At 50.1% G+C, this 13,102-nt stretch overlaps 1 protein-coding gene across 2 annotated transcripts in view; it reads right to left on the reverse strand.

The window, feature by feature from the left end:
• LOC137533128 (cytosolic phospholipase A2 delta-like) overlaps positions 1–13,102 on the reverse strand; it is an 87,427-nt gene that overhangs the window by 4,914 nt on the left and 69,411 nt on the right. For both annotated transcript variants that reach the window (XM_068254327.1, XM_068254328.1), the window contains one exon: positions 2,580–2,766. In XM_068254327.1, the coding sequence (XP_068110428.1) occupies positions 2,580–2,766 (187 nt within the window). The remainder of the gene's footprint in view (positions 1–2,579; positions 2,767–13,102) is intronic.

Consider the following 13,102-nt stretch of genomic DNA (forward strand, 5'->3'; position numbering starts at 1 on the left):
CTGTGTAACTGCACATTGTTGTACCAGCAGTCACTGCAACCTGTTCACTGCACCTGTGTAACCGTACATTGTATTAGCCAAGTCAGTGCATACCTTTCACTTCATCCCCCCCCCCTCCCCCTTTTGTGCGGCCCTCAACCAAAGTACAGTGTTCAGAAGAAGGCATGTGCCATCAACCCCCAATATTGTTAGGACCTAGTTGACTATTTAACACAGAACACCTCATCTTCCTCAACTTCCGCACGGAAGCGTGACATATCTTCCTCCTCCTGCTCTGATTCACTCTGTCGGAAGCCATCACCAAAGTGCCATCATCACAGGGCTTAGCAGTGTGGACATTTTTGTGTGTGTCTGCCTCAGATGAGAGCAATGCCATCTGTACTATCTGCCACTGAAAATTGAGCCGTGGAAAGACCAAGACCCGCGTAGGAACAACTACCTTACGAAGGCACATGATTACAAAGAATAAACTGCAATAGGATGACCTCCTGAAGAAAATCAGCACACAAAAGCAAAGCCACACACCGCAGTGGAAGATACCAGGCCGCAATTATTTCTTAAAAAAAGCAATACCTAAACTGTACCGTGATGTTGAAAGGCAAGTGGTGACATCTCTGGCACACAGCGTTGGGTCAAGGGTCCATCTGACCAAGGATGCCTGGTCTGTAAAGCACGCTCAGGCTTGCCCGAAGACTAAGTCAGTCCCCAAACAGCATCTCTGCCTGCTGGCCACTTGACTGCCTTCTCCGCCACCACCAACAGGGTCCAGGACTCCAGGCGGATTCCTGAATTTTTAAGGCCGCAGCCGCTATAATAATTTTACTGGTGCATGTACATGACCGCCTAATTTTTCTGGCTGCACTGCAGCAACAACAAAACAAAAGGCAAGTACATGTGTCAATTCCCCTTCGTGATCGTTACCTTGCCACGGTTAAGGGACTTGCGTATCACAATGAAGCAATGACTGACGGCTAAATGAGTGTCTCGGGGGTGGGGGGCACACCCAAGATAATAAGGTCGTTGCTTCATTGTGGACAGACCAAATTCGCTCAGCTGGACAGTCACAGTCATTGAGCTACCTCATCCCGGCGACCATATGGGCTTAAAAACCGCCATGGCCTGCACTCTCGCCATGGTGCACATCAGTCCAGCACGGCCGTTACTACACAAACAGCTGTGTGCGTTACACAGTGAGTTTGGTCTGTCAGTGTGAAGCAATACTCTAATTACACTCCTTGATTGATGTATACACATGCAAGATGTTTTAAAGCACTTTAGGCCTCCAATTTAGCATGCAATGTGATTTCTGCCCTTAAAACGCTGCTTTGCGTCAAATCCAGATTTTTCCCCGGGACTTTTGGCGTGTATCCCACTCATTCATGCAAAAACTCAGATGTTAAACCCCTTGAAACATCTTTTCCATCACTTTTGTGACCAGCATAAATGTTTCCAGTTTTCAAAGTACGCACCCCCATTGAAGTCTATTGCGGTTCGCGAAAGTTCACGCGAACCAAACTTTTTTGCTGAGGTTCGTGTTTGAGATTCTCGAACCGAAAATCGGAGGTTCGAGCCATCTCTAGTCATTAATGGCTGTGTGATTACAACAAAGAGGAAATGTGTGCATCAACCAATTTTAACCCTAACAAATCTGGCTTTGCAAATTTGGCCTAATTGGCTTATCATGAGGCATTGCTCATGCAAACATGCATTTGCTTTCGCATACAAAATTATGCAGGGTAAAAAAACCTCTAAATTCTCTTGTGGTAAGCATTAAAGGCTGTGTGTTGAGTAATTTTGACGGGACATCAAATGTAAACTGTTATACAAGCTGTACACTGCAGTGCTGGGCCGAAATTACGCATGAGCGTAATTACGCATCGTAATTCAATGTAAATTTACTGCGTAAGCGCTACGCGTAAATTACGGTCTTACGCGTAATTATTTACGCGTAAGCAGTAGAGTAGTATCGTAATTACACTGTCTACCGTAATTGCTAGGTATGCGTAATTTTACGAACACTTACGCGTAATTTTACGCGTAATTACTAACGTAAAAACTCCCCTTTTCTAAGAGTAGCCAATCAGTCAACATCCTAAGCAACCAATAGTATCTTCTCCCGCCCTTCAGTATAATATGTACGCAATAACTGTCACATTGACGGCTATTGCGTACATATCGTCCGTATGCGTAAAAAATACGCATTAATGGGTATTACAGCACTACGCGTAACATCGTAGTGTAAGCGCCTACATTACAGTATCCTTACGCGTAACTGCGTAAGTTTACACGTACTTACAGTGATGTACCGTAGATAATTTCCTACGCCGTAACCGTAATTGCGTAATGCGTAATAGCGTAAAATTACGCGTAATGATCCGTAAGCGTAGATTTTTCCATTACGACCAGCACTGGTACACTGTTGCCCCATGAAAAAATATAATAAAATATTTACAAAAATGTGAGAGGTGTGTTCACTTTTGTGATACTGTAAGCACACAACACACACACGCACACGCACGCACGCACACGTTACACGTTGCATAATAATAACAACACATAAAGTGCACTGTGGGATATACCTGGTTCCTTAAATTTTTGGAAGGTGTCATTCACAAGGGGGAAGTGAAGCACTATGGGAGCATTAGGATTATCTTCGTCCTTGAAAACATAGCACTCCTTGTGCGTCTTCCTCTCCTCGTCACTCAGTGATACTCTGGGGAAACAGATACCCTGTGTTGTACAGTAAGTACACGTCTGCTCCACCGACTGCAAATAGAACAGAACGTTTATCAATTATTTATTAGACCAATCAGCATCCTTTAATATTTCAGAACAGAGGTCTCTATCTGCATCTATGATATAGAACATGTACTGCTCTCAGTAACTGCTGATAAACTGAAGGAAGCCTCCCAGCGCTTTACATTATTGCTATGGTCCAATGACATGTTATTTTTACGGTTAATGAGCAGCCACCTCATATAAAGCCAATACACTTTAGGATGCCTGATGCACAATTACATTTACAGGTATAAATCAAACAGGAAGTAGGTAAACTCTAAAGAAAAAAGAAAAAAAAACTTTCCTTGTTAAGAGAATAAAGATTCAAAAAAGTCATCCACTCAAAATATGTCACCATTGAAGGATATCGTTGGTGCAGAGGTGGCCTTCGGGGGGGGGGGGCAAGTAGGGTGATCACCCCAGGCCCCGCCCCTGAAGGCCAACTGTGCTTGCACTGAGAGCCCCATTCTTCCTGGTCGGGTCACGCTCAGGCCCTTAACCACTGGCACTTGCGTCCTAGATCGTGCACCCGCAGCCGGGAGTGCTCTGCACTTTGACGTCAGAATTGACATCATGCGCAGAGCACTCCTGGCTGCGGGCGAGCAAAATACAGCCAACCACTGTGAGTCTGTGACTATCAACCTCTCACAGGACTTAAATGGCAACTGAAGCAAGAGGGATATGGAGGCTGCCATATTTATTTCATTTTAAGGAATACCAGTTGCCTGGCTGTCCTGCTAATTCTCTACCTCTATTCTCTACCTAATTCTTTTAGCCATAAACCCTGAACAAGCATGCAGCAGATCAAGTGTTTCTGACATTATTGTCAGATCTGAAAGATTAGCTTCATGCTTGCTTCTGGCATTATTCAGACACTACTGCATCCTTATAGACCAGCAGGACTGCCAAGCAACGGGTATTAGATAAACGGAAACAAATATGGCAGCCTCCATATATTTCTCACTTCAGTTGTTCTTTAAGAGCATCATATTTTGGAATTTGGTAAACAGGTAAAGACTCTACAATACCACCAGCAGAATATATTGTAAACCATTATGGAATGAGCAGGAGTCAGGCCAGCAGACACAACACATATCACCCTGTCCCAGCATTTTGGTGGTGGTGCAGAGAAGGGCTACAGAAGTCTAGCTGTTCGTGTTCTGAACAGTAGTAATTCATTTACGAATACACACATCTTCCTATTTTGTTTTATGCACCTTATATGTTGCACCAACCTCCCCTTTATTGCTTAGGTTTTTGTCTTCAACATGCTTTACTGTACTATGCAGTTTGCATTTTTGTAATCAATTTCTGCACTGACATAAAGCTTGCCATATGTCAAATTAAAGTTACGTGCAAGAGCCTGGGCTGGAGATGGAGGTGGCTCGGGTTGGGGATGGGTACAAACTGTGGACTCAAAAGTTTGTATCTCTATCCAGACACAGCCTAGTACCCATCCCCAGCTCCCTTTTCAGCCTAGCACCCATCTCCAGCCAGTCTGGTAAACAACCCTAGCTCCCCAGCCAGCCTCTACCTATCCTTAGCTCCACAGCCAGGCTAGCACCCATCCCTTGCCAGCCTGGTAACTATCTGTAGCACCCCAGCCAGCCTAATACCCATCCCTAGCTCCCCAGCCAACCAAGTACCCATCCCTAGCTCCCCAGTCAGCCTAATACCCATCCCTAGCTCCCCAGTCAGCCTAATACCCATCCCCAGCTCCCCAGCCAACCAAGTACCCATCCCTAGCTCCCCAGCCAACCAAGTACCCATCCCTAGCTCCCCAGTCAGCCTAATACCCATCCCCAGCTCCCCAGCCAACCAAGTACCCATCCCTAGCTCCCCAGCCAACCAAGTACACATCCCTAGCTCCCCAGCCAGCCTAGTACCCATCCCTAGCTCCCCAGCCAGCTTAAAACCCATCCCTAGCTCCCCAGCCAGCTTAGTACCCATCCCCAGTATATTGGTTGGCATAGTGGCCTTTAACCACCTTAGCGGTATGGACGAGCTCAGCTCGTCCATTACCGCCAGAGGGTGCCGCTCAGGCCCTGCTGGGCCGATTTTGATAAAATAAAAAGCAGCACACGCAGCCGGCACTTTGTCAGCCGCGTGTGCTGCCTGATCGCCGCCACTCTGCAGCGATCCGCCGCGAGCAGCGGCGAAAGAGGGTCCCCCCAGCCGCCCGAGCCCTGCGCAGCCGGAACAAATAGTTCCGGCCAGCGCTAAGGGCTGGATCGGAGGCGGCTGACGTCAGGATGTCGGCTGACATCCATGACGTCACTCCGCTCGTCGCCATGGCGACGAGGAAAGCCAAACAAGGAAGGCTGCTCATTGCAGCCTTCCTTGTTACTTATGCTTGCCGGAGGCGATCAGAAGAACGCCCCTGGAGCGCACTCTAGTGGGCTTTCATGTAGCCAACTTTCAGTTGGCTGCATAAAATAGTTTTTTTTTATTTAAAAAAAAAACCCTCCCGCAGCCGCCCTGGCGATCTCAATACAACGCCAGGGTGGTTAACAAACTTAATTGTCTTTAAACAATAATAAGGTGTACTGCATTAAAGGCGGACAAGCCCGTGAGCATGGTGGTATGGTACCCTGTTTGACCTACACTTATGAGTCTAGGCCCCTCATATGACACTCGCCCCAGGCCCCGCATACTCTAAGGCCGCTTCTGGTCCCTGTGACCTGCACATTGTGCAGCAACAGGCATTTTTTGGAAGGAGACAAAGATAGCAGTATCCACACCATTCTAAATACAGTATTGTGTATATATACAGGGCCGGATTTAGGGAAAGGCCCCCAAGGCTGGTTCCTAGGGCGCCAGAATGTTTGGGGCGGGTGGGGAGCCGCGGGTGCCATTTCCTATCCCCACTTGCGACAGACTGTTCACAGTTTCAATCCACAGCCGCCGCTTTGCACACTGCTGCCTGCATTTGCAGCCAGCGGGCGGCTACAGAGAGGAGTCTGGGGAGGAGTGGAAGAGGTATTACAGCGGCTGGGGCCGCATGGAGAGACAACAGCTGCGCCTGCACGGAGATCTCCCACGCCGCTGGGGCTACACTGTTAGCAAGTCGGAAACCCCCAGGGCTCAGGCAGAGAGATCTCCGTGCAGAAATCAGCAGGGCCACAGCAGCTGTTTGTCCCTTCTCACCTCCTTTCCGAGTCCCGACAGGAAATAGTGGGGAGGAAGTAGAGTGATCAGCTGCTCGGAAGTTGCGAGTGGGACTGGAGCTCGCTTCACATCACATGGTGGGAAGAGCCGAGGCAGAGAAGTATGGCTCTGAGTGCAGCTTTCCCATACACAGAGAAGAGGCACCTCAGTGCAGGAAGCTGGAGGATCGGATTTCTGGCTGGGAATACTTCTGCATCCTGTGACTGCAGCAGCTGCCAGCTTGTGAGTTCCTGCTTGTAAGTAGCTTCTGTGACTGCATGCTTGTCCCATACCCCTCTAGTCTAAAGAAGCACCACTGCTCCCAGCACCACTCCATGCTCCCATCTTGCCCCCAACTCCACAGAGGCACCACTGCTCCCAGCATGCCCCCCCCCCCCCCAACTCCTTAGAGGCTACAGCGGTTGAAGCATGCTCCCCCATACTCCATAGAGACACTACCAGGGGCGGCGCCAGGGGGGTGCTTGGGGGTGCTCGAGCACCCCCTAGAATTGTCCAAGCACCCCCAAAGCACCCCCTGGAGTGAACTGACTTCAGGCGTCTAAAAGACGCCAAGTCAGTTCACACAGCGGCAGCACGGAGCAGCAGCAGGGCTACGGTAAGATGGCCGCCCGGAGCCCTGTTCTGCAGACTTCGAGTCTGCAGTGCATGGCTTCGGGCGGCCATTTTCCCGTAGCCCTGCTCTCTGCAGGCAGGAAGTCTCGTCGTGACGTCGGGAAGGAAGAGGATCGCGGGCGCGCGGGCGCTGCGCGCCACAAGGAGGTCGGGACTCGGGACAGGAGGTCGGGAAAGAAGGTCTTCTGGCTGTAGGTGAGTAAATGGGTTTTTCTTTTCTTTTTCAGTTGATGCTGATTGTGCATATTGGGGTCATATCTGCTACGGATTGTGCATATTGGGGTCATTTCTGCTACCGATTGTGCATATTGGGGTCGTATCTGCTACGGATTGTGCATATTGGGGTTGTATCTGCTACGGATTGTGCATATTGGGGTCGTATCTGCTACGGATTGTGCATATTGGGGTCGTTTCTGCTACCGATTGTGCATATTGGGGTCATTTCTGCTACCGATTGTGCATATTGGGGTCATTTCTGCTACCGATTGTGCATATTGGGGTTGTTTCTGCTACCGATTGTGCATATTGGGGTCATTTCTGCTACCGATTGTGCATATTGGGGTCATTTCTGCTACCGATTGTGCATATTGGGGTCGTATCTGCTACGGATTGTGCATATTGGGGTTGTATCTGCTACGGATTGTGCATATTGGGGTCATATCTGCTACCGATTGTGCATATTGGGGTCATATCTGCTACCGATTGTGTATATTGGAGTCATATCTGCTACCGATAGTGCATATTGGGGTCATATCTGCTACCGATTGTGTATATTGGAGTCATATCTGCCACCGATTGTGCATATTGGGGCCATATCTGCCACCGATTGTGCATATTGGGGCCATATCTGCCACCGATTGTGCATATTGGGGCCATATCTGCCACCGATTGTGCATATTGGGGCCATATCTGCCACCGATTGTGCATATTGGGGCCATATCTGCCACCGATTGTGCATATTGGGGCCATATCTGCCACCGATTGTGCATATTGGGGCCATATCTGCCACCGATTGTGCATATTGGGGCCATATCTGCCACCGATTGTGCATATTGGGGCCATATCTGCCACCGATTGTGCATATTGGGGCCATATCTGCCACCGATTGTGCATATTGGGGCCATATCTGCCACCGATTGTGCATATTGGGGCCATATCTGCCACCGATTGTGCATATTGGGGCCATATCTGCCACCGATTGTGCATATTGGGGCCATATCTGCCACCGATTGTGCATATTGGGGCCATATCTGCCACCGATTGTGCATATTGGGGCCATATCTGCCACCGATTGTGCATATTGGGGCCATATCTGCCACCGATTGTGCATATTGGGGCCATATCTGCCACCGATTGTGCATATTGGGACCATATCTGCCACCGATTGTGCATATTGGGACCATATCTGCCACCGATTGTGCATATTGGGACCATATCTGCCACCGATTGTGCATATTGGGACCATATCTGCCACCGATTGTGCATATTGGGACCATATCTGCCACCGATTGTGCATATTGGGACCATATCTGCCACCGATTGTGCATATTGGGACCATATCTGCCACCGATTGTGCATATTGGGACCATATCTGCCACCGATTGTGCATATTGGGACCATATCTGCCACCGATTGTGCATATTGGGACCATATCTGCCACCGATTGTGCATATTGGGACCATATCTGCCACCGATTGTGCATATTGGGACCATATCTGCCACCGATTGTGCATATTGGGACCATATCTGATAACGATTGTGCATATTGGAGCCATATCTGATAACGATTGTGCATATTGGGGTCATTGGACGTGTTTTTTGTTAAAATCTGCTCACATTACGTGTATTTTCTTGAGAAAACCTGCACAATTATGTGAATTTTCTGGGAAAAGGGTCACCAAAACTTGGGCCCTCTGTCTTTGCGTTGCACTTTTAAAGGGAACCCGAGGTGAGAATAATATTGAGGCTGCCATATTTATCTCCCTTTAAGCAATACCAGTTGCCTGGCTGCCGTGCTGGTCCTCTGCCTCTTATTCTTTCAACCATAGACCCTGAACAAGCATGCAGCAGGTCAGGGGTTTCTGACAATATTGTCAGAACTGACAAGATTAGCTGCATGGCTTGTTTCTGGTGTAATTCAGTTCACTACTACAGCCAAATAGATCAGCAGGGCTGCCAGGCAACTAGTATTGTTTAAAAGGAAATAAATATGGCAGCCACCATATCACTCTCACCCTGGGTTCACTTTAAATTACAGTTAGCCCCGCCCTCATCCGGTCATGACCACGCCCATTTTTTTGCCGCGGCGCGCTTCGCGCGCCGCAGGTTCTGGCCACACCCATTTTTTGCCGCGGCGCGCTTCGCGCGCCGCAGGTCGTCAGCTCCCCCGGAAATTGGTCCAGCACCTGCATAGCACCCCCTAAAAAAATTTCCTGGAGCCGCCACTGGACACTACTGTGTACCAGAAAGCCCCCCCCCCACTCCACACACACACAGGCACCAGTGCTCCCAGCATGTCCCCCCTCCCCACTCCATACAGGCACCAGTGGTTCCAGCATGTCCCCCCCACTCCACAGAGGCACCACTGCTCTCAGTATGTCCCCCCTCCCCACTCCATACAGGCACCAGTGGTTCCAGCATGTCCCCCCCCCCCCACTCCACAGAGGCACCACTGCTCCCAGCATGTCCCCCCCTCCCCACTCCATACAGGCACCAGTGGTTCCAGCATGTCCCCCCCCCCACTCCACAGAGGCACCACTGCTCCCAGCATGCCCCCCCTCCCCACTCCATACAGGCACCAGTGGTTCCAGCATGTCCCCCCCCCCCACTCCACAGAGGCACCACTGCTCCCAGCATGTCCCCCCTCCCCACTTCATACAGGCACCAGTGGTTCCAGCATGTCCCCCCCCCCACTCCACAGAGGCACCACTGCTCCCAGCATGTCCCCCCTCCCCACTCCATACAGGCACCAGTGGTTCCAGCATGTCCCCCCCCCCACTCCACAGAGGCACCACTGCTCCCAGCATGTCCCCCCTCCCCACTCCATACAGGCACCAGTGGTTCCAGCATGTCCCCCCCCCACTCCACAGAGGCACCACTGCTCCCAGCATGTCCCCCCTCCCCACTTCATACAGGCACCAGTGGTTCCAGCATGTCCCCCCCCCAGTCCACAGAGGCACCACTGCTCCCAGCATGCCCCCCCCCCAACTACTTAGAGGCTACAGTGGTTCAAGCATGCTCCCCCATGGTGCCTCTGTGGAGTGGGGGGACATGCTGGGAGCAGTGGTGCCTCTGTGGAGTGGGGGGGGACATGCTGGGAGCAGTGGTGCCTCTGTGGAGTGGGGGGACATGCTGGGAGCAGTGGTGCCTCTGTGGAGTGGGAGGACTTGCTGGGAGCAGTGGTGCCTTTGTGGAGTGGGGGGGGGAGGCTTTCTGGGCACACTAGTGTATGGAGGCACTAGTGTGCCCAGAAAGCCCCCCCCCCCCCCACTCCACAAAGGCACCACTGCTCCCAGCAAGTCCTCCCACTCCACAGAGGCACCACTGCTCCCAGCATGTCCCCCCACTCCACAGAGGCACCACTGCTCCCAGCATGTCCCCCCACTCCACAGAGGCACCACTGCTCCCAGCATGTCCCCTCACTCCACAGAGGCACCACTGCTCCCAGCATGTCCCCCCACTCCACAGAGGCACCACTGCTCCCAGCATGTCCCCAGACTCCACAGAGGCACCAGTGGTTCCAGCATGCTCACCACTCCATAGCGGCACCACTGCTACCAGCAGTGGCGTAGCTAAGGAGCTGTGGGCCCCGATGCAAGTTTTACAATGGGGCCCCCCCTAAGCACTCTATACATAGCAATTGATATGACTCGCCAGAACCTTCCAATGACAACTACAGTGTCAGAGGTGCAAGAAGGGGATGGGGAACAGTGTGTTAATAATTACCACTATTCAAAGTATCTATAGAAGTGATTATTATGAGCACAGGACCAATAGAGAGCTAATACTGCAGTTAAGGAAGGGCCCTTCGGGGCCCCTCTGGCCCAAGGGCCCCGATGCGGTCGCAACCTCTGCAACCCCTATTGCTACGCCCCTGGCTACCAGCATGCCCCTCACTCCATGGAGGCACCACTACTCCCAGCATGCGCCCCCCCCCCCCCCCTGTAGAGGTACCCTTGCTCCCAGCATGCTTCTCCTCTCCAAAGAGGTACCACTGCTCCAATCATGCTTCACCCTTCACTCCATAGAGGCACCACTGTGCTTCCTCCCCCAATAGAGGTACTGTAGTTCCAAGCATGCTCCTCCTCCATGTAGTATTTAGTTGTCTCCTAGGGCTGACTGGCGTAACCCCCTGGTCTCAATTCACATTGGAGGAGGCCTGGCAGCCAGCTCCGGGGTCCTGGGGGACAACCAGATACTATAAGGAGATGGAGGGGCATGCTAGGAACTGTGGTGCCTCTGGAAGGGGAGGAGCATGCTGGGAGCTGTGGTGCCTATGTGGAGGGGAGGCGTATGATGAGAACGGTAATGCCTTTATGGAGGGATAGGGGCATGCTGGGAGTTGTGGTACCTCTATAGAGGAGGGGACATGCTGGAAGCTAAAGTGTCTCTATAGAGGGGGGCTTGCTGGGGGCTGTTTGCAGTTTGCCCCTATGGAGACACTGACCCTGGCTAGACCATTTATTCTTACCCTACCCTGGCAGACATCTTCCCTGTAAACTCCCCTTAGTAGTGGGAAGCCTCTGGACATTCTCTAGAGCCATATCTCCCTATACCCCACTATTCTAGTGCTGTATCCCTCTCTGGACGAATAGGTATCCTCAGTACACAAGCGTGATCGTATCTGTACTGGGAATGTGCAAATAAGGTCCGCACATGCCCAGTAAATTGAAATGCATGGAGGAAAACAGCTAAGTGCCTTAGTTCTACTGGGCATGCACCGAACTCACTTACGCATTCCCAGTGTGGACATACTTGTCCCTCAGCCACGCTTGCACAATAAAGAAACCTATTCGACCAGAGAGGGACCCACTGCTAAATGGTTGGATATAAGGGGGGGTTGTTGTGTTTTGCATTTGTGTATTGATATGGTGGTGGGGGGGGCGGCTGGTGACAATGGGCCTAGGGCGGTAAAAAGTACAAATCCGGCCCTGTATATATATATATATATATATATATATATATATATATATATATATATATATATTCCCCTCCAAAATACATCTGTCACTCTACAACCTTGGAAATCTTTAAAGTAAACCAGAGATCAAATAAAGAATCGATACTTACCCGGGGCTTCCTCCCGCCCCATAAACATGTGCGAGTCCCTCACCGCCCTCCCGTGGTCTGCTGTTCAGCCGCAGTCAGCCCCAGTAACTTGCTCAGTGACGTCAGACCGGGTCTACTGCACATGTGCACTAGGTCCACGCATGCGCAGAAGACCCAGACGGGATGCGACTGAGCAAGTTACCGGGGGTGATTGCGGCTGAACAGCAGACTGAACGGAGGGCAGCGTGGGACTCGCACGTGTTTATGGGGCAGGAGGAACCACGGGTAATATTGATTCTTCACTTTATTTGATCTCTGGTACACTTTAAGCTCTCCCTCAAAACTCACTTTTTCCGACAAGCATGCGCGCTAACTTACCCTGTTCCCTCTTCAGCCTCTGGCTAGGAGGTTGTACTCCTTACTAAATATAACCTGAAAACACACTGCCATTAGCTATAAATATTGTATACTACCCTCTTCTTGCTTCCTTCCTATTCCTTTAGATTGTAAATGCTCCTAAAGGCCCATACCCGCAATGCAATTTTTGCTGTGATGTTTCCTGTAATGAGCGATCATTTCTTCAATTTCACAGTGTGGGTATGTTTGCATGCTTCGACGATCAATCTTTCACGACACCTGACAATTCTGACTGTCACGGCGGATCACACTGTATAGCTCCCCAAGGACTCCTGCACAAAGTGCAGCGATCGTTTGAACTCTTGTTCGCACCTGTTGTGTGCCGTCGCGTGTACCCGCAGTAGAAGAATGGATAAGGGAACACTAGTTCGTAGTGTAGTGTTACCATGGGTTCCCCAATCCATCTCCTGGTGAGTACAGTATGTACCTTAGGGCAGGGAACTCTCACCCTTTTGAGTCTTGAAATTTGCTATATACAGTATTTTGTTCATCATGTTACAGTTGTTACTGTAATGACTATATCTACCTTTTCTGTATTATGTACCAGTGTCTATATATTCTGTACAGTGCCAAGGAACATGTTGGCACTTTTTAAATCAATAATAATATAAATTAATTTGCTCCAGCAGATATCAGAGTAATTCATCTATCTGTACTAAATATTGCTGTATTCAGGTGGGCTAACCACTGTGTTTAGCTACAGATGGAAAATATTTTTGCATGTACTTATGGTTGTCATGTGATATGGCTCAACATAAGCCATGTTTAATAAGCAACACACCTATCTTTGTGGATGAGTTTACTAGGCCTTGAAAAGTTATGTAAACACATTTACTGTTAAGAAAGTGAAAAAATAGCT

The sequence above is a fragment of the Hyperolius riggenbachi genome, chromosome 9 (genome assembly GCF_040937935.1).
Source record: "Hyperolius riggenbachi isolate aHypRig1 chromosome 9, aHypRig1.pri, whole genome shotgun sequence".
Lineage (NCBI taxonomy): Eukaryota > Metazoa > Chordata > Amphibia > Anura > Hyperoliidae > Hyperolius > Hyperolius riggenbachi.